This window comes from Takifugu flavidus, chromosome 3, assembly GCF_003711565.1.
Source record: "Takifugu flavidus isolate HTHZ2018 chromosome 3, ASM371156v2, whole genome shotgun sequence".
Classification (NCBI taxonomy): domain Eukaryota; kingdom Metazoa; phylum Chordata; class Actinopteri; order Tetraodontiformes; family Tetraodontidae; genus Takifugu; species Takifugu flavidus.
The window spans coordinates 8,343,045-8,365,041 of NC_079522.1; the positions used below are offsets into that span (position 1 = coordinate 8,343,045).

General features: G+C 44.9%; 3 protein-coding genes across 4 annotated transcripts; 2 read left to right on the forward strand and 1 right to left on the reverse strand.

The window, feature by feature from the left end:
- The first annotated feature begins 422 nt into the window (after positions 1 to 422).
- Positions 423 to 10,232, forward strand: LOC130523351 (glycogen phosphorylase, muscle form). Its single transcript, XM_057028588.1, has 20 exons — positions 423 to 779; positions 1,791 to 1,892; positions 2,063 to 2,141; positions 2,229 to 2,332; positions 2,864 to 2,995; positions 3,070 to 3,181; positions 3,260 to 3,342; positions 3,739 to 3,882; positions 4,827 to 4,919; positions 5,020 to 5,166; positions 5,295 to 5,458; positions 5,578 to 5,692; positions 6,524 to 6,625; positions 6,715 to 6,862; positions 6,936 to 6,994; positions 7,415 to 7,556; positions 7,893 to 8,100; positions 8,329 to 8,463; positions 8,562 to 8,628; positions 9,120 to 10,232. Exons 1-20 carry the CDS (start codon positions 537 to 539, stop codon positions 9,267 to 9,269), a joined length of 2,529 nt encoding a protein of 842 aa, XP_056884568.1. The 5' UTR covers positions 423 to 536; the 3' UTR covers positions 9,270 to 10,232.
- A 194-nt stretch (positions 10,233 to 10,426) lies between these two features.
- On the forward strand, positions 10,427 to 21,483 carry LOC130523354 (protein C-ets-1-like). 2 transcript variants are annotated; one of them, XM_057028593.1, is made up of 8 exons: positions 10,427 to 10,840; positions 11,271 to 11,316; positions 11,723 to 11,842; positions 11,954 to 12,157; positions 12,669 to 12,842; positions 20,151 to 20,366; positions 20,449 to 20,567; positions 21,156 to 21,483. In XM_057028593.1, the coding sequence occupies exons 2-8, from the start codon at positions 11,298 to 11,300 to the stop codon at positions 21,366 to 21,368; spliced, it is 1,065 nt and encodes a 354-aa protein (XP_056884573.1). In that variant the 5' UTR covers positions 10,427 to 10,840; positions 11,271 to 11,297; the 3' UTR covers positions 21,369 to 21,483. The 2 variants fall into 2 exon arrangements, with proteins under 2 accessions (XP_056884573.1, XP_056884572.1); XM_057028592.1 differs by lacking the exon at positions 10,427 to 10,840 and having other exon boundaries at positions 10,869 to 11,316.
- LOC130523356 (uncharacterized) lies at positions 13,352 to 18,725 on the reverse strand. The gene is made up of 2 exons (XM_057028598.1): positions 18,002 to 18,725; positions 13,352 to 13,972 (listed from the first exon to the last, which is right to left on the reverse strand). The coding sequence occupies exons 1-2, from the start codon at positions 18,674 to 18,676 to the stop codon at positions 13,898 to 13,900; spliced, it is 750 nt and encodes a 249-aa protein (XP_056884578.1). The 5' UTR covers positions 18,677 to 18,725; the 3' UTR covers positions 13,352 to 13,897.
- Positions 21,484 to 21,997: the final 514 nt, after the last annotated feature.

Sequence of the window (21,997 nt, forward strand, 5' to 3'; positions counted from 1 at the left end):
AACACTTATGGATTTAAGTGTTAAAGAAAACCCCCTCAAAGCTAAGGGTGGCTACTTTGAGGACTAAAATATTTTATTTTTGGTATTTGTTATTTCATCAACTTTCTTTGTAGTTTTGATGTTTTTACGATGTATTTACAATGCGGAAATTAGCAAAACACTAAACAGTATAAACAGGAACAGTAATTTTAACTGATGAAAATGACAATATTGGCTCTTGTTTGTACCACATTTTGACAAGAAAACGAAAGTCAGAATGAATCGCCTGATAACAGTGACGTTTGGGATACTTTATTTACCAGTTCTATGCAGTTGTTCTCTACTGGAGTTTTATTTTTAAAACCGGAAGTAAGATAAACGACAGGAAAACGATCGATTTTTGTAGCTTGATGGAAGCCGGTGAAGGTATATATACCCAAGATCAGGTCCAGCGCTGCCGGTCCACGCTGGTTGCGCTCAGAAGAGGGACGGAGCAATTACATTTAACATTCCTTTAAAAAAAAAAAAAAATAAAATCCTGCAGCGTGTCGGGAATCATGGCCAAGCCTCTGACAGACCAGGAAAAAAGGAAGCAGATCTCCGTGCGGGGACTGGCGGGACTCGAAAACGTCGCGGACCTGAAGACAAATTTTAACCGTCATCTCCACTTCACTCTGGTGAAAGATCGCAATGTGGCCACCAAACGGGATTACTACTTCGCTCTGGCCAACACGGTCCGGGACCACCTGGTGGGCCGCTGGATCCGGACACAGCAGCATTATTATGAGAAGGACCCGAAAGTAAGAAAAGTGATGCCGCAGGATCCTCTCACGTCCACAGCTGATCGGGTTTGGGGGGGGGGGGGGGGGGGGGTGCACTCTGCAGCAGTATGCAGCACACGCACACGCACACGCACGCATTTCCACTTCCTATTTAAATTGTGATATCACTTTGTTTGTTTGGCACGTTCCAATGAAACAACCTTCAACCGGGCTCAGACGAACCGAATTTGCCTCCGGCCCAGTCTGGCTGATCTCACCGTGATCCCGACCGTTACATAATGTGCCCGCGCATCCATCCGTCAAGCGAGCGCGACCTGACGCGCCGTGCGCCACTCAGAGGGCCGCCCCTCGGCCTTCGACTGGTTTCTTATTTCCTGTTTTTTACCCCCCCTAAATATTTGTGTGAAAATATAGCTGCTGCGTTAAAGTCGCACAGTGCGCGGAGACGCAACTGGTTGTTGGGGGTATTACATAACACCCTCCATCCTGCCCTGGTCGCCATGATATCACAAAATGGCTACACGCTGCATGGATGCACCCAGCCACTCATTTGATGGAATTTATCTAATTAAAACGTCAACAGCTCTAAAATTCAGACCCCACAGCCTGACTATAAAGTCTCTTCTGTTCGCTTAAAACAAGCTTTTCCTTTGATCTCTTTTTAACTCCTGGTTGATAACCAGCATTTTCCAAAAATATCAACTGTTTCCTGCGGATTGTGGAACGACATGGTTGATATTTGTAGGCTGCCTTTCTTCCACACCCTCACAGCAGCCACCAATAATAGGGGTTGTTTCCACTTATATCATCCCTTATTTTTGTTTAGCACACATACATGCTTGAGTATTGTGGTCCCCCTGTACCAGCCGGGTCCAGCTCAAGGTTTCCTCCTGGTAAAATGGAAGATTTGTCCTGCTGTTGCTTGGTCGGGGGGTCGGAGGGTCGACCGTCTGGATTGTAACACACTTTGCATAAACGGAGGTGAATTGAATGAATAATACAGGTTGTCTTCTCGGTTTTGTCCTGCAGAGGGTGTATTACCTCTCCCTTGAGTTCTACATGGGCCGGACTCTTCAGAACACCATGGTTAACCTGGCACTGGAAAACGCCTGCGATGAAGCCACATACCAGGTGATGCAAACCGGAAGTCGCTCCTGCTTCTCTGAACCTTTCTTGTAATTATCATACAAGGAGGCTCCAGCAGGTGGCGCCCTAGGCCACCTCCTCTGATGCCCATGGGGAGCGCTGGCTCTGCCGGTCCTCATCATTTCTCCACCATTTTCTGCCCGTGTCCTCTCCAGCTAGGGCTGGACATGGAGGAGCTGCAGGACATGGAGGAAGACGCCGGCCTTGGCAACGGCGGTCTGGGCCGCCTGGCCGGTGAGCTCGCACCCGCAGTCCCGCTCCATCGACCATGAGATTTATATCGATGTCTCGTCTCACGTTTTGTCCTCCCTCTTCCCTCAGCTTGCTTTTTGGACTCCATGGCCTCTCTGGGCCTCGCTGCTTATGGATATGGGATACGATACGAATTTGGCATTTTCAACCAGAAGATCGTCAGTGGCTGGCAGGTGTGTCGACCGGATGGACCCGACTGTGGATCCATGACGGTTTTTTGGCCATAGATTAGTGACAATACTATGCAAAAATGCTCAGATATTAAAATGAATGGAAATAGTGATGCCCATAAAGGCCAAATCTAACTTTAGTCCGTTTTCCACATGAAAAAACATTAATTGTTAACCTGGGATTTTTTGAAGAAACCTGATTTTTATTTAAAAGTATAATTTATTTATGTACCTTTTCCCCAGGGGTCCAGGGACTCCTTTCAAAAGTATTCAGTAGGGAGTTTGAGGCTCAAAATGAGTTTTTAATAACAAAAAAATTTTCTGGGATATTAAGGTGCAGTGGAAAAGCAAACTGCACAGTTTACCTGGGTTTTTTCACCAAGATAAATTAGGTCGCTCTGGTAATAAAAGTTCCTACCAATGCTGGTGGAAAGGGCCATATGTGTGGACACTAAGTCAATATTTCAGTTCAAAAGTCAGAGTTTGAAACAGACGGGAGTATGTGGGAGCTCCTACCGGTGCCTGTTTCCACAGGTGGAGGAAGCCGACGATTGGCTGCGCTATGGCAACCCCTGGGAGAAGGCTCGCCCCGAGTACATGCGGCCTGTCCACTTCTACGGCCGCGTGGAATACACAGATGAAGGAGTCAAGTGGGTCGACACCCAGGTTAGATAAAGGCTGCTTTAGTTATTCAAATCAAAACCCACCATCTGTCACATGATAACTTGACTGCGGCCCAGGTGGTGTTGGCTCTCCCTTACGACACCCCAGTTCCTGGCTACCGAAACAACATTGTCAACACCATGAGGCTTTGGTCCGCGAAGGCGCCGTGCGACTTCAACCTGAAAGACTGTAAGTGCCGACTCCTGCGCTGCTGAGCCGCGATCGTGCCGCAGAAACGCACGTTTAATCGCTGCTGCTTGGCCACAGTTAACGTGGGCGGATACATCCAGGCTGTGCTGGACCGAAACCTAGCCGAGAACATCTCCAGGGTTCTCTACCCCAACGACAACGTGAGTGGAGCTGTGTTTCACCCTCTGCAGTTTTATATTGATCGTTCGGTTTAACATTTCTTAACAACTAACACGTTTAACTGCTGAGACATCGATTAATGACACTGAATTATACCAAATATTGTGTTCCTGGGTGGACGGTTGAGACATTTAAGGTCCCAAATTATTTAAAAAAACCCACTCAGAATATAGGATAAAATGGGAGTGTTGGGCAATATTTTAAAAATTGTTTATTTATTGTTTCTTTTTTAAATTTTAATTTAATTAACTACAGTGGGGATCAGTTAGTCGTATTAATAAATGCTGATGTATCTCTGGAACAGCCAGAAGTGTAAATAGGAATTTGTTTGCGTTCTGAAATCCTAAATATTGTTTAATGTTTTATTTATGGCGCAGTTCTTTGAGGGGAAGGAGCTCCGTTTGAAACAGGAGTACTTTGTTGTGGCTGCAACTCTTCAGGACATCATCCGCAGATTTAAGGCCTCCAAGTTTGGCTCCACGGATTTTGTGCGACTGGACCTTTCTACGCTGCCCGACAAGGTTGGAGACCTCAAATTCCCCCCAAAAATCTACCGGTAGTTGAAGTCAATTGCTAATTCACGTCAAAAATCTGGCTGCAGCAGTTTAGATCAACTGGAGGCTCCTCAATAAACTACAGAAGTCCGACCTGCAAGTAACAAATGCATCATTTTGAGAATGTCTTCTCCTAATCTTGGCCATGTTTGCATTGGAGGCCAAATAAATGCCGACCTGAGTTTACCAGAGGTGTTTTAAGGTCCTCCAGGTTGAAATAAGTATTTTCTCTGAAGTACAACTTCTTTACAATCAAAGTTTATGGCACGCTGCCTGGTTCCACTTCCTCATGAAAAGTGTGATGTATGTGTGCTTTAATCTGGTCTCTGTGACACGATCCCTGTGTAACCAGAGAGATTGTTCACAGACCGGTCCTCCAAGCGCTGGATCGAAGCCCGAGTTCGCGTCTTGGGCGCCCTCTTGTGGTCACATGTTTGTATTCATAATGTAATAATTATAGTTGTTTTCAAGGATATTTATTATAATAATAGCAAGTCCCTCGTCAGCCTAATAAATGTAATCTTGGAGCAGTTCTATGACTGTTGACCTTTAGGGTTTAATTTAATTGCCTTCATTTGTCAAGTAACTCACGCAAGTATCTCTATTCATGTAATTTTGATAAAACATACCAGTTGGTTTGGTGTGACTATGGGTTCCTGACTTCCAGTCAGTTTTTCGGGGGGATTTATCCATAAATCCTGGTTTTATACTGTTAAATGATTTGACAATATGTGTCACCCAGTACCGTTTAATGCTCCAGTTAAAGTATAAAAGGTTCCCCACCAGGTTAACATGGGTGCACAGTTGGGTTGATACAAGCTCATGACCACGCACATTGCAGCCACCTCAGGCTTACAACAGACGCACAGATGTTTCCAGATGTTGTTTCAAATCTCGGTCCTCGTCCGCAGGTGGCCATCCAGCTGAATGACACCCATCCCGCTCTAGCAATCCCTGAACTGATGCGGATCCTTGTGGACACAGAGAAGCTCAGCTGGGAAAAGGTCTGTGTTTGATGTGTTGCCTCTCATCCAAAGCTGCCATGAGGCTACAGACGTCTGCTGTCTCTCCCAGCATAACTGGACCCTCTCCTTTCATTTCCAGGCCTGGGACATTGTGGTGCGGACCTGTGCATACACCAATCACACCGTCCTCCCTGAGGCGCTGGAGCGCTGGCCCATTGACCTCTTCAAGACCCTGCTGCCCCGTCATTTGGACATCATCTATGAGATAAACAGGAGGCACCTTGAGGTACAATCTGCCCCCCGTTTATGTTGCTATATTTATTCCATTTATCTAATAAGTCCGAGCCAGGATTTCCACAGCGTGTGTGGATGCTGAAGGAAAGCGTTCCGAACCTCATTGGTTTGTCCCTCCAGCGCATCAGCAAGCTCTACCCTGGAGATAACGACCGTCTGCGCCGAATGTCCCTGATCGAGGAAGGCGACGCTAAGAAAATCAACATGGCTCATCTGTGCATCGTGGGGTCTCACGCCGTCAACGGAGTGGCTCGCATCCACTCTGAAATCATCAAGAAGACTGTGTAAGACGACCTCAACGCCCCCACCTGCCCTCTAGGATAGAGTTACAAAACCCTCGAGCCTCGCTGACATCACACTGATGATGATGATGATGATCAGAGATTGTCCTGTTATCGCGCAGGTTCAAAGATTTCTATGAGGCCGACCCCCAGAAGTTTCAGAACAAGACCAACGGCATCACTCCCCGGCGCTGGCTGGTCATGTGCAACCCTGGCCTGGCAGAGGCCATCGCAGAGGTGCGTCTGCGCCCCAGAGTTACCACGATTTCGCCTTTTTAGCTACAACGGGGAGCAAAATGAGAGTAACAATGCTCAGAATCTGAAGGTATTTATGTTGTGACTGCACCCGGCTACTAGAACATGGTTCTCCAAAATAATTAGGGCTCTTTAACCAAACACAACCGAGGATTGAAATTAGAGGCTGAAGCACACGTCTGAATTCCATTTCTAAAGGTTGCAACAATCAACAATAGCACTTGTCCCTCACGCTGCTCTTAAAGGTTGTATCAGTGATGTATAGTCTTTATTTTTGCAAAAAAACAAAAATTGCTCACTTACAGGAGGTCTTATGAGAGGATGTTGAAAATCTCCCTGCAGGTCTCCTACTGTCCATAAATGCCCAGAGAAACACACTCAAACTGCGTTAAAGTGTTCCAGCCACTCAGGACTGGGGTTCTGCTCCGGTTAAAGCTGGTAAAGGGGCGGAGCCAGACAGCTCTCTTATGCTTTGAGACTCTTTCGCCATAGAGAGTTTCTTAGCCATAAATTTGTCTCCAAAGACAGAAGGAAGCTCCAATAAACATTTACGTTCCCTCCACCACGTACCTGTTGCTGCATAAGCATCCCAACCAAATCAATTATACTCTGATATTCTGATATTCTGTCCTTTGGATCATTTCCACAGTGACTGGGCAGCGACCTTGAAATTGAGTAAACTGTGAGATGTTCTCCATTTTTGATCCCAACTGTAGATGATCATTGAGTAGAATAGGCCTTATTGATAATAAAACTCCCCCGAAAAATGTATTTGATATGCTAATGATTGTTTTGCTAACCACACATCCGTAGAGGATTGGTGAGGACTACATCTGCGACCTGGACCAACTGAAGGGGCTTCTGAACTTTGTGGACAATGATGCCTTCATTCGAGATGTCGCCCAAGTCAAACAAGTGAGCGATTGAAATGACCATCAGAGACGTTTTTGACTGTAGGGTTTGAGACCATTCCGTAACGTTCCACCATTGACGCCCCCTCCCAGGAGAACAAGATGAAGTTTGCTGCCTATCTGGAGGAGCACTACAAGGTGAAGATCAACCCCAGCTCCCTGTTTGATGTCCAGGTGAAGAGGATCCACGAGTACAAGAGGCAGCTGCTCAACTGTCTGCACATCATCACGCTGTACAACCGTAGGTGTCCGATGGTTTCTTTACATATTTCACTTGTATCTTAAGGTAAATATATTCCATCCTTTTACAAAAGGAATCAAGAAGGAACCCAAAAAATCGTGGACCCCCAGAACCATCATGATTGGTGGAAAAGTAAGTAACACTGGCATTGAACATACTTACATGTATCGTTAATATGGGATCCAGCCAGAGTCAAACCCCCATCGCCATCGCTGTGATCCAGCCTGGTTTTCCGTCCTGCCATGCAGGAAACGCTTCACTGAGGGGAGCAGGATCCCAGGTGAAGCGCTGACTACATGGTAGGACAGAAGACCTGGCTGGATTATGGCCCTTGAGGACTGGGCTTGGATGTGGAAGTTCAACTTCATGAGAAAAGATGGCTTTCAACCGCAATAATATGACATAAATGACGAGAGTTCAAACAGGCATTCCCAGTCATGCACACTCAGACTGTTTCCAGAAAGTTCCATTGTAAACAACAACATTAAGCGATTAAAGTTCATCCCACACTGGAGAGAAGACTCATTGCGTAACATCTCTCCGTGTTTCCAGGCAGCTCCTGGTTACCACACTGCCAAGATGATCATCAAGCTGATCACATCCATTGGAGATGTTGTCAATAATGACCCCGTTGTCGGGGACAACCTAAAAGTTATCTTCCTGGAGAACTATAGAGTCACTCTGGCTGAGAAGGGTAAGACGCTGCAAAGTGGGGTGCTTCATGTTTGCTCTTCTTTTTGAATGGCCTGATGTTTTTGTGTTTCTTGATGATGAAAATTAGTGTTCTAAAGAATAATTACATCATATTAGATATATAACTTTCAGCCCCTTCAGCGGTTGGAAGGATAAAACAGAATCACCGGGTAGGTGTGGATTAATCCTGATTATGAATCTTGAAGATAAGCGACAGATGTCAAACTTTGAGTTTGAATATTTTCCTCATATACTGGAACTCATTTTCCCTTAATAAACAATGTAAAATGGACTGATGATGGGATGGATTAAGGGTTTCCCCTCTCCCTGTCTGCAGTCATTCCTGCTGCTGACCTGTCTGAGCAGATCTCCACAGCAGGCACCGAAGCCTCTGGAACTGGGAACATGAAGTTCATGCTGAATGGGGCCCTCACCATCGGCACCATGGACGGAGCCAACGTGGAGATGGCGGAGGAAGCCGGAGAGGAGAACCTCTTCATCTTCGGCATGAGGGTGGAGGATGTGGAGGCTCTAGACAAGAAGGGGTGAGCACTGCCTGCGTGAACCTCCTGCACACACGCAGAAATCACCACTGCATCAGGTCCATGTTAAGATTTTAATGAGACTGACAGAACTGTGACAGTAATTAAACAATAACAGCAATAAATCATAGCACAAATGGTTATAAAGGGCCTCTTTCGTATAGTTTCTATGGATTCCAGATGAAGCATAACAAGAACTAAGGACTAATTGGCCTATTTTCTGGTCCTCAGTTATGATGCTTTGTCCTACTACAACCGCATCCCTGAGCTGAAACAGGCCATGGACCAGATATCTGGAGGCTCGTTCAGCCCGAACCAGCCCGACCTCTTCAAGGACCTTGTCAACTTGCTGATGCACCACGACAGGTCGGAGCGCGATCGTTTGGTTGCTGAGGAGTCTGAGAGAAGCATCATTTTTGATCGCGTCACGTGATGAAATCTTCAATTTCTCAATTTTGCCACAGGTTCAAGGTGTTTGCAGATTATGAAGATTACATCAGCTGTCAGGAGAAAGTTAACGCTCTCTACAAGGTCAGTGTCTTGAAATAAAACATCAACGTAAGTTCTGCTCTTTTTCAGTATTACCCAGAATGCATTTCCCTGTCAACTGCAAGTTGCTTTTTGCTTATTCTTAATGAAAAACCTAATAAAATAAACAAATAAAAAGATGGTATTGCTCAGCTACAATTGACATATTTAAAAACTTCAACTTTTCAACTCTTTTCAACAAACATTTGTGAATCAGAGCATATATTTCACACAATAGGACATCAAATTGCGTTTTGACAAGCAGCCGATTATAAAAGCAAAAATGGTAAATAAGCCTTAAATCTTATATTATTCTAAATAATATTTTAGAATAATTCTAAATTTAATAATTAGTTATTTTGTTATTTTTCCATTTCTTTTTCATCTGCCCTAAAACTCTCTGAGGCACTCTGGCGCCCCCTGGTGGCAACAGCCTCCACCTCGGAAACCACTCCATTACTTTAATGCATGCCTTGAACGTCTCCTCTTAACAGAACCCTAAAGAGTGGACCAAGAAAGTGATCCGCAACATTGCTGGCTGCGGAAAATTCTCCAGCGATCGTACCATCTCCCAGTACGCCAAGGAGATCTGGGGTGTGGAACCCAGCTTGGAGAAAATCGCCGCCCCAGATGATCTTCAATAAACAGACGTGCCTCTTCTGCCTTACTGCAGCTTTTGTCCATCCACTGAAGGAAAGGAGTGTAGCATTTCCAGTGTGCACCGTGGCGTAGCTCCTCTGTATTGCAGATTCTAACCGATTCCGAATGTGTATTCCCACTATGTAACCTAAATGCAGCAAATTCCTATTTTTATGACTAGAGGCTTCATTGCTGGGTTAAAAAAATCATCCCAGACAAAGGTTAGATTCACCTTTCTAATCATGGAATTTTTTTTCAGTGGAAAATTGTGTTAATACTAAAACCCAGCAGAGGCTTAACTGGGGTCAAATTGAGTTCGGGGGCATTTTCTCCCGATTTTCCCCACGTTTACTGTCTTTAGCAACAACTAGGCCTTTTTTAAAAAGGCGTCGTGTCTTCCAGGTGACAGTTTTCCAGACTAGATTCAAACCCAAAGCTACACTTCCATTATGTCTGAGCCAGTGTGACGACACCCAGCAAATGAGATGTTTTGAAAGCATTTTTAGCGCTGATATTAAAACCAGGATGAGAGGCTGTTTATTGCCGCGGCCTCATTGCAGCACTGTGCCTGGATGGTATCTGAAGGAAGCCATATCTCCTCATTCACTGCAGATTTACATTTAAGTTTATATTTAATATATTCTACAAACTATACGATATTTCCCAAGTGTTACGTCAGTGTTTTATGGTATTTGAAGGATATTTCCATCCATAACTTTATCCTTGTCGATGCCAGCGCTTCATCTTGCACGTACTGTATATGTCTGTGTGACCTGTCTGAAAAGTGTGCAATCTCTCCGACGCTACATGTGTGTGTCATGTAGAACAAGACCATAAGGTGTAACCACATGCTGAAGTGACTGTGTTGATGCTGTGTCGCTACCTTGAGTTGTGGTAGAATGAAAAACCTGCCTGTGTCATTCAAAGATTTTGTCATTAGTCCGTCAATAAATGTTAAAATGACCTCATCTGATGTTTGCTTGTCCTGCCGAGACCTATAGAAATATTATATTTATTTAGTTTCCAAAGGTAATTTCTTTACACAAACAAGGCGTGATACTATTTGAAAATAAAATATATTAAACTTTCACCTCGTACCAGCAGAGGGCGCTGTTTGTATGGAAGGTGTATTAAACAGCATCAGTAGTGAAAAAAAATTACATTTATTAGTTTGCTCTCACAGATCATATATAAATGCCTTAATAATACTGAGATACTGTCAACATTTTGAAGAAAAATAATATTCACGCTAAAAAGTCAGTAAAGGTGTCGCAATTTTTCCTCAGGATTTACATAAATGCTGGAATAGCAGCAAAACAACTAATAAATATAAATTTAACATCTGACGTGTTTTTTTTTTTTTATAAAACAAGGATTAGATGTTAATTGTATAAAGGGCTTTTGAGTCCAGAAAGATGGCTTCAGAGTAATTCACTGACAAAATGTGTATTAATATCAGTTTGTTTATGCCTGGTCTTCCACCTCTGGGAGATGACTTATTTTATGACTGTTTTCCAATCTGTTTTCCAGCCACAGCCTCAGGAATCATCTGAAGACAAAGGCATTGTTTTTAAATGTAAATGCGTCACATATGTTAACTGTTTCAACTGTTTCAAGGCTTTAAATCAACTAGCTAACATGAGCTTGCCAGAAATGCTAGAGTAGGTTTGTCCCTCTCTTCCTCACTGACGGGGCCGATAAACATGAAGAACATGAAGTTTGACAATAATGGACGAGCGTGAACATGTACATGTAGACAGCAGCCCGACAAACCTACAGAGCATTTATCAGTGTGGATATTCCCTAGATGATAATGTCAAAAAGGTGCACAATGGGCATCAGTTCTAATTTCTGGTGTTGCCTTCATGTGGTTTGTTTATTTTGCTGTAACACTCATCTTTAAATTCACTTCACTTCAGTTGTTCATCAGCATCGGGGGGCCATCCTCCCCGACCCCTGCGGGCCATATAAAGCCCCGTTGCCATTGTGTTCTCCCTTTTCTCCAGCTGATCCCCAGTTCTTCACACCTTGGAATGGACTGCGTCACGTATGGTAAGATAATTGGCCAGCTCCCTCCGTACCTATGAGGATGTAGTGATGTGGGTGATCGAGGTTTCTTTTAAATTTTCTAGATTTTAAATTTAGATCATTTAAAATTTTAGATTATTTTTCAAATTGTTTTCCCAATTTTTCTAAAAATTATTTTAGACCTCTGTCTGTCTGTCTGTCTGTCTGTCTGTCTGTCTGTCTGTCTGTCTGTCTGTCTGTCTGTCTGTCTGTGCCCTTTCTCATACAACCCTCTGGTAATATTAGATCATTTAGTTGTAATTATTCTATAATTATTCTACAATCTAATATATTATAATTATATCAGTGTTGATGGCTGGATAAAAAAAAGTGACAGCCCAGCTTTTATTGTATGTATACAGCTAGTTGGTATGTGTTGATGTCGTCCCAGGGCTGGACCTCTTGGAGGTGCCACCACTCACCCCAACCAGTAAGGAAGTCATTAGCCAGGCAGTGAAGACCAGTTTTGCAGGTTTTGCCCAGGAGAGGATCCTTCATCACTTCCCGAAAGGTAATACCTCCGTTAACCACAGGCAGAAGATACATTTGGGATTTTGAAGGGAGGAACCTTCACTGGGGCTGTTTTGCTGAATGTATACGTTGTACATTTGCATTTATGCAGATCCCACATTGTGGTCTGAGTGGGAGGTGAATTACTGGCTGGACTGGTGTCAGAGTGAGTTTGGTCTTCACTCCTTGGATTCAGAGCTGAGATGCCTGCAGGGACGTGACCTGTGCGCCTTGGACAAAGACGCCTTCCTGGCCCTGATTTCTGACTGCACGGCGGGAGAAATTCTCTGGGAGCATCTGGAGGACATGAGGAAAGGTCAGATGAAATGCAGCTTATTTCATTGTGAAAACCACAGATTCCAGCGAGGAATTTGAAGGCTTGACCGGTGGTGCTCTCTGCACACTCTTCCTGAGCCAAAGGCTTCCTGGCTGAGTTACCGTCATTCCCAGTTGCTGTAATACCACCAACAGTAGAGAGCAGAATATGTAGCATCAAGAAATGTAGCGTTGGAGAGATTTATGTGCACAGGTACAACCTATGATGCTGAACCAGCTGAGCCACCTGTTCTTTGGCAAATGTCTGTAGAAGCAGTCTGCAGGCTGAGGTGTGTGATTTTATAAACCATAGAAGTGATGGGAATACCTGAAATTAATGATTTGAAGGGCTGAACTTTGTAAGAAAACTAGGACCCTCCTGCTAAAGAAGCTAAAAAGTATAGAGAAATCATCAGTTAATCATCAAGCAGCCTCTATAATACTAAGTATTATTAGTAGATTAGTAAATATCAGTAAATATTAGTGAATTTCTGCGTTCCACTGTGTTTCAGACTGTGTTAATGAACAATCGGACAAACACAGTTACTATGATCTGTGCCATCCCATTGCAAGGCCAGAGCTGCAACCTCTGGAAGCCACAACAGCCCAGCACGAGATGTTCTATAGCACAGAGGATCTCAGCAGGAACCGCCATACTCTGCTGCAGGAACCAAGAAGGGAAGGAGGTACTGTAGAGGTGCTTTTTCCACTACACAGTCCATCGAGTCTTAACAATAGAGAAAAAGTCATGATATATAAAAAGTGTGACTCTCGTCACCCAACAGCAGTAGGAATAGTAATATTTATAGTACCGGTAATAGTACCTGCTCGGCCCCGGTACCTCGAGCCTCCAAGCTGTGCCGTCAAGTCGCACTGAGTAGGGAATAGTGGGAAAGCAGCATTAGCTATACAGCTATTGAATTCATAATATGTTTTATGTCTTTTTTGGACGCTGGGTCTCAGAAGAATCAGGTTCATCACTCTTGTTTACAGGGAACTGGCTCTGCTGTACAGCCACAGGTCTAGATTTAAGAGAAAGAGGAACCTTTCCCCCAGGCCCATGGGCCGTTCGTTGGGCCTGGTACTTGACAGAGTGCCAGATGTTGTGCATCAGGCACTGTCACGTTCCAGTCTAGGGTATGGAAATGTGAACCAGGGAAAAGTGAAGGTGGCACGAGGAATAACGCCAGAACAATAAGTGAAATATAGATTTAATGGCAAACGGTGGGGAGTAATACAAAAATAAGTGAGCACTTAAAGTATATAGGTCTATTCAATGGCTAAAGGCACGTTGCATGGCAAACATTCCAAAAGTAGACGAAAGTGGCTTCTCCACAGAAGCGGGCGAACTGCAACCGACGGGCTGCGTGTCACAAAAACGAAGTGGGAACTGGTAGCGCTGACGTGGCGAAGATCGGAACAGGACGAAAACGGAGCAAGAAGGGACTCGTTGGGTGGCACCCCAGGGTTTTTAAAAGGACGCCAATCACGAACCAGCCAATCACGAACCATGGCGCAGCACCTATTGAAACAGAGAAACACAAAACACGGGGGCGGGACAAAACAGAACTAAACGCGCAAAGGTGCGCAGAGCGCATAGTAAAAGCAAACTAAACCACATAACTGGGATCGTAACACCCCCACCACCAAAAATCAACATATAATGTTGATCAACAAGTGTTCTCTAATCAGTATCTCTTAGCGTGACAAAGCATCAGCTAGAACGTTTTCTTTTCCTTTCTTATACCTTATCTCCAGGTTGAATCCTTGCAGATATAAGGACCAACGCATGAGACGCTGATTTGAATTTTTCATCCTGGATAAGAACAGCAAAGGGTTATGGTCAGTGAAAACAACGACAGGCTTAGACGTGGAACCCACATACACCTCAAAATGTTGGAGTGCAAACAGTAAAGCTAAAGCCTCCTTCTCAATTGTGCTGTAGTTAAGCTGGTGCTTCAAAAACTTCTTCGAAAAATAACAAACGGGGTGATCAGTCCCACTAGTATCTTCCTGCAGAAGGACAGCACCTGCACCAGTGCCGCTGGCATCAACCTCTAATTTGAAAGGCACATCAAAATTTGGAGACGCCAGTACGGGTGCACTACAAAGCAGCGCTTTAGCGTTCTGGAAAGCAGAGTCGCAATCGACTGACCAAACGAACGAGCAAGATTCTTAAGCAGATTCGTTAGCGGTAGTATCACATCGGAAAAGTTGCGGCAGAAGCTACGATAATAGCCAATCATTCCTAGGAATCTACGAAGCTCTCGTCTACCAGACGGAATGGGGAAGTCCACGATAGCGGATACTTTAGCTTCCACTGGGCGCACTTGGCCTTGGCCAACCTGTTTCCCCAAATAGGTTACGGTTGCTTTGGCGAATTCACATTTAGCTAGGTTGAGGGTCAGAGACGCATCTCTCAAGCGCGTGAATACCAAGCGAATGTTAGCAATATGCTCAGACCAGGAGGATGAGTAAATGACCACATCATCCAAGTACGACTCGCAGTTTGGGACACCAGCGAGGACTTTATTCATAAGCCGTTGGAAGCTTGACGGGGCATTTTTAAGACCAAACGCCATAACCTTGTATTGTGCAAAGTTGTCAGGTGTAACAAAGGCAGAAATTTCGGAGGCTCTGGGCGTTAATCCCACTTGCCAATAGCCCTTGAGAAGATCTAACTTCGTAACGAAGTGGGCGGAGCCAACACGGTCGACGCAATCCTCCATACGAGGTAAGGGGAAAGAGTCGGTTTTCGTTACAGCGTTTACTTTTCTGTAGTCGGTACAGAATCTAAACGTGCCATCTGGTTTGGGAACCAGAAGACAAGGCGAACTCCACGCGCTAGCACTGGGCTCGGCCAGTCCATGATTGAGGAGATAGGCTACCTCTGATTGCATAATTGCTCTTTTAGTCGGGTTGACACGATATGGGTGCTGTTTTATTGGTGCCTGGTCACCTACGTCAATGTCGTGGCGAAGTACATTGGTTAATGTCGGAACGTCGGAAAACAAACCTGGAAACTCATTAATCAAAGCACATATGCCATTAGACTGTTTTCCACTTAAGTGCGACAAATTATTTCTCAGTTCACGAAGCATTTCTGAATTTGGAAGCCTAGCAGAGGAGACTGGGACATCACGCAGGTTTAGGTCATCCTCCTCTGGAGAATAGACAGGTGGCACTATTACAACACTGGTGACGGCCACAGGGGTGACATCTGCAAAGGCAACCTCTCGAGGCACATAGGCCTTAAGCATGTTAATGTGGCACAACCGGGTTTTTCGTTTTCGGTCAGGTGTCCTAATAACATAGTTAGTCTCGCTCAGTTTAGACAAAACTTCGTAGGGACCCGAAAACTTTGCCTGTAACGCAGATCCCAATACTGGCAAAAGCACTAAAACTTTGTCACCAGCACTGAACGAACGTGCCTTGCAATGCCGGTCAAAGCGAGTTTTCATTTTGTCTTGAGCGGTGGCTAGGTTTACTCTAGCGATCTCACAGGCCTTATGTAAACGCTCTCGAAAAGAACTCACATAATCCAAAACATGAATATTCCGATCGGCCATATCAGCCTCACATTGTTCACGAAGCAATCTCAATGGACCGCGTACAGTGTGTCCAAAAACTAGGTCAGCCGGGCTAAAACCTAGAGACTCTTGAACTGTCTCTCTAATAGCAAAAAAAGTAGAGAGGGAGGCCATCATCCCAGTCTTTCTCAGAATCGAGACAGTAAATACGAAGGAGAGACTTCAGACACTGATGCGCTCTTTCCAAAGCTCCCTGAGACTCAGGATGATAAGCACTCGACACCTCATGCTTAACCTTGAGCACTTTCAACACTTGGCGAAACAACCTTGACAAAAAATTAGACCCCTGGTCCGTTTGGACCACTTTTGGCAAGCCAAACGTGCAAAAGAAAGAAAGTAGCGCTTTTACTATAGGCTTTGCCTTAAGAGACCTTAAAGGAACTGCCTCCGGATATCGTGATGCTGCACACATTAAAGTTAACATATAACGATGTCCGGCTTTCGTTTTAGGCAGCGGGCCTACACAATCCAATATTATGCGCTCGAATGGTTCTCCAAATACCGGAATCGGTTTAAGCGGCGCTGGTGGAATCTTTTGGTTGGGCTTTCCCGCTATTTGGCACTTATGACATGACCTGCAGTATTTGACCACATCTGACTTCAAGCCAGGCCAAAAGAAATACTTTAATATCCGGTGATAAGTTTTAGTAATGCCCATGTGTCCAGCAAAGTCATGATCGTGCCCCAATGAGAGAACATGTAAGCGGTATTTAGCGGGAACAACTAATTGATTTACAGTATTCCAGCCCAAATCTGCAAAAACGGGTGGAATCCATTTCCGCTTTAATAAACCATCCTCCCAAAAATAGTCAGTCAACTTAATTTCAGTTGCCATATTTTTAGTAGCAGCAACGCGGCATTTAGCGAGAGAAGGGTCGCTTTCTTGCTCCCTTCTAATCAGCGCTTTGTCAACGGCAGGCAGCGACAGGTCGAGGTGCGCGTTTTCAGCACCATCAAGTGTGGACAGCAACGGAGCGTCTGCTGCCTGTGACCGCGGGCTGGAGGGGGACTGGAATGGATCGTCGGAAATCAAACAACTGTCGGACAAATCAATCACATCCCTAAACTTACGAGCCTGAGCTCTTGTCACCACGCACGCAGGGAACACATTTTTAAACTCAGGGTCCTCGTTAGTATTCTGTAAGGGAGTAGAGATCACTTCAGGTATCGGAATCACTTTTCCGCCAGCCAAATCGTTCCCCAACAAGAATTCAACCCCTTTCACAGGAAGCTGTGCCCGAACAGCAACCTTCACACGACCGCTCACTAAATCGGTGTCCAGATAAATCTTGTGCAAGGGAACTTGTGTTATCCCCAACTCGATCCCTGTAAGTAAAACATCGGAGCCACAATATGTTCGATCAGAAAACGGAAGGGCAGACTCAGACTCGAGAATACAGCTAATTGCGGCCCCAGTGTCCCGAAGAATAGAGACGGACTTCCCATCTCCACCGCTAGCAGTTAAGGAGACTTTTCCCTTCAAGATAAACGGATCATACACGGGGTCAATATCATGATTTAACTCATCAGCGCTCGCAGTCCGCACAAATCCAACACTCTTAGGCTGACGCTTAGGAGACTGATTTTTTCTTTGCAGCACAGGACAAACAGCGATTAAATGACCCGACTCATGACAGTAAAAGCATTCTCTTTTCTCAGTGGTAGGAGACGAGGGTCTGTACGGCTTAGAATCGCGCCAGTTGCGCTTAGGACTAGAAAACTGAAATGGTGCCCGACGAGTGAAGACTGTTTTATGAGTGAGCGTGAATTCGTCAGCACAAACAGCGGCCTGTGCCAACGTGGTAACTTTCTGGTCATGAATATAAGTCGCGACCGACTCTGGCACACAATTTTTAAACTCCTCCAGCAGAACAACTTCTCGAAGTTGAGCCATTGACTGTACTCGTAAAGAAGTGAGCCACCTATCGAAGGCATTTTCTTTCTCTCTCGCAAACTCCATATAAGTCAACTTGTCATTTTCTTAAGACCTCGAAATCTTTGTCTGTAGGCTTCTGGTACAAGTTCGTATGCGTTTAGTATAGCAGTTTTAACAATACTATAGTCTGCGCTCTGGTCAACAGTAAGAGCTGAATAAACAGCTTGTGCCTTTCCCGTTAACACACATTGCAATAGCAAGGTCCAAACACCGACTGGCCATTTTAAAGTTATAGCGACGCGTTCAAAGTGGGCGGGCGAAATACTTCTCAACCTCGCGCTCGCTAAATGGTGGAACCATGCGAATATTTCACGTCAACGTCGAAAGGTGGAGCAGGTGAATCAGATGACGGGAGGTTATGTGGTGCGTCTTGAGGCAACTCTGGTAACGCAGAGGCAACGAAAGGGACACGCTGTCGTTCCTGCCACGCCGTAGACAGAGGAGGAGAGCTTGGAGGACGAATTGGAGAGACATTAACGGCAGAGTATTTAGCCGAATATTCCAACTCAAGTTTTCTCAAATTAAATTCTCGCTCCTCACGCTCGCGTTGGAACTCCATCTTTTTCTGATTCTCTCTTTCTTGTTGTTCCAATTTCCTTAATTCGATTTCTTTATCCACCTCTAATTGCCGTAAACGAACCTCTTTTTCGAGTTCTTTCTCTCTAAGAGCCATAGCCTCACGATCTGCTCTAAGTTGTGCTGTATGGAGCTGCAATTTGCGACCTTCCAAATTATACTCCTGCATTTTAAACGAAAGCTCTGCAGTTGGCGATTGGGGCAAATTTGACGGGGAGCCGACACTTTCAGCTTTAGCAATAATATTTTTATCGATCAAGCCCTTTTCTACTTTCTCCAACAATACTGCCTTAAGCTTTTTATCGTCACTAGTAATAGTTACAGAATAATGTTCCGCAATACTAATTAGCTGCTCTTTAGTGCAGCGTAACAAACTATCCTTCGTAGGATTCTTACAAAAATCTTCAACAAACGCCATCCTGTAACACCAAAAACTTGGGTTAATGGAGAATTCAAGCAGAAATGTACAATGTAGATCAGAAAGAAGCCAAAAACCATGCAAAATCTGGTGCGTAAAACGCGTGCGGCGTGCCAAATGCCTCCAAAATTAGTATTAACAAAATCAAACAAAATCCGAGAGACTGCACTGCAACCACCCCAAGACACAGGGTGTCAGAGAGTCTGGTCCTGACTGCCTAACCAGGAAACTAACTCACCTATCTAACTCTTCAGAGCGTACCAATGGAAGGCGCCTTTAAACGCTTAACGTCATAAGTGAGGACTTTATCTTAAGTCCACTCTCTGACTAGCGTACCTCCCCCTGGAGTTACTCCCAAAAAGGCAAATTAAAACATACAAAAAAAAACAAATAGTGCCCCGAAGGAAGGGTTGAAAACAACCCAGCTGGGAACACGCTGACTCACCAGACCTCTGGATTGCAGACGCACACCTTCGGAAAAATCAAAGAAATCAAAATCACAAAAGACTAAGGGCGCTAAACAAAATTACAAAAAGCTATGGGATCAAATATCCCGGACGAGCCCCCATTTGTCACGTTCCAGTCTAGGGTATGGAAATGTGAACCAGGGAAAAGTGAAGGTGGCACGAGGAATAACGCCAGAACAATAAGTGAAATATAGATTTAATGGCAAACGGTGGGGAGTAATACAAAAATAAGTGAGCACTTAAAGTATATAGGTCTATTCAATGGCTAAAGGCACGTTGCATGGCAAACATTCCAAAAGTAGACGAAAGTGGCTTCTCCACAGAAGCGGGCGAACTGCAACCGACGGGCTGCGTGTCACAAAAACGAAGTGGGAACTGGTAGCGCTGACGTGGCGAAGATCGGAACAGGACGAAAACGGAGCAAGAAGGGACTCGTTGGGTGGCACCCCAGGGTTTTTAAAAGGACGCCAATCACGAACCAGCCAATCACGAACCATGGCGCAGCACCTATTGAAACAGAGAAACACAAAACACGGGGGCGGGACAAAACAGAACTAAACGCGCAAAGGTGCGCAGAGCGCATAGTAAAAGCAAACTAAACCACATAACTGGGATCGTAACAGGCACAGCCAGAACTGTGTTGTAGTGCTGCACCTTGATAGTTTGGGGGTCAATGAGGTACCACCTGAATGGGCGCAGCACCTCTGGGACTTTGTTGTAAACCCATGGGTTGCATGGGGCTGTGCAGCATGTTGGGAGGGGTCTCGGGCAGTGCTGTTTCAGCAGTGTTGTCGCGGGTTTGGTTTGTTTTTGTGGTCAAACGTATGTTTTAATTGTATTTATGACAATATTAAGAGTTGGTCTAATGGGTCACGCTGTCGAAGACCCCTAGCAGAAGTGAGCAGAGAAAGAAATTCACTTGAAAACGTTCACCGTGAAAGTATTTTACATGTTGCGGCCTTGCACCGTAGCCCTCAATCCTCAATATCTGCTGTCCGCTGTTGCAGAGACAGAGACCGATATTCCCCACAGTGACCCGATCGACAGCTCTCTATCCTGGACCACTCCATTCCAGGCTATGGAGCCAGTGACAGAGATCACGCCCGAAGGTGTCTTCACGTTCCCGCACTCGCACTCGCACAGGAGTTTCAAAGAATATGTAGGCAACCAAAGCACACTGGGCAGAGCTGTGATACCAGCAGCTATCCTCGCTGGTTACACTGGTACGTGATACTGGAAATAACAACAAGATAAGGTTGGCACATTTCACAACGGTTTATATATTTGTCGCTGTGTCTTAAATAGGTAGCGGTCCCATTCAACTCTGGCAGTTTCTGTTGGAGCTCCTCACAGACCGAAGCTGTCAGTCATGTATAAGCTGGACAGGAGATGGTTGGGAGTTTAAGCTGATGGACCCCGATGAGGTATATAATACAGTAGAGGCGTTCCTGGTAAATACTGGGGCAGAAACTTCACTGGGTCAATTCCTTTATTGAGCCGCCAAAAGCAAATATTATAATTAATATTCTAATATGATTTCCTGCCAGTCCATGAAGTGGGTAATTATGCAGTTTTGCCAACATGATTTGTTTTTGTTCCAGTCTATCGCTGCAAACTGTGGGCGTCTGCCAGGCTAACGCTCCTCTTCTGGGTTCTGCCTCTCATTCTGCTCTAGGTTTAGTCAGTCAGTGGGGGGTTAACCTCAAGGCCCACCCAGGAGTTTCTCAGGGCCGATCTAAGTCCCTCCACTGGTGGAGGGACTCAGTTAGGCCCCCATAAAAGTTCCTGTTAATGGTGATTCAGGGGAGGTTCCTGCCATGAAGACACACACCAACTGCCCTGTAAAATTGCCCTGACGTTTCTGCAGTGAAAATGCACCTAAAGATTGTTGAAGCAATAGAGGGTGTATCACTCAGACAGATTTAAGTACATGACGTTCTATGTGCAGCATATTCTAGCTTTAAATTAGCCTCATGCAGCTAGCACTCTTTGAATACTTGCACTGTCTCCAGGTGGCTCTGCTGTGGGGACGAAGGAAGAACAAGCCTAAAATGAACTACGAGAAGCTGAGCCGGGGTCTGCGATACTACTACGACAAGAACATTATCCGTAAAACAGTCGGGAAACGTTACGTATACCGCTTTGTCTGCAACCTACAGGATCTGCTTGGATATGAGCCCGGAGAGCTGCATGCCATGTTGGACATTAGCAACACCAGTTCCTGAACAGACATAATGGAACAGACAGAAGACAGTTTTTTTTAGAAGCCAGTTTATTAAAGGCTATAACCTGTATTTGTATCCTGTATTTTTGAATAAAAGAAAACCATCTGTATGCAAAGGTGCGTGTGTGCTCTGCATACTCTGTGATGAAGAAACAACGAAACATTCAAAGAGTCATGTGTTTCTGTTTCTGTAGACATATTCTGTTCTAGCCTATTCTATTCTATTGTTTCATAACAAAAACAAGAGCTAAGATTCCTAATGGTCCCAACAGATGAAGATATTTCACTAGTGTGTTTTTAACATGCGTTAACCATTTTTTTTCCAAGTGTTGGAACCCTCCACTACTCAAAATTTGGAAGATCTTCTGGTAGCAGTCAGGAGGTGGCAGGATACTTTCAACAGCCGAGGTACCCTTGAGCAAAGTACCGAACCCCCAAATGCTCAAATAGGCCCCTGCCACTCATTCAGGGTGTACCCTGGCTTCCCCCACCTGCAGCTGGTATAGGCTCCAGCACCCTCCCAAGAAAGAAAGAAAGAAAAGAGAAACTGATTAATTAGATGCAGATAAATTGATCAGGCATAACATTATGACCACTTGTCGGTCTCCCGGGGATGTATTGGACAACAGA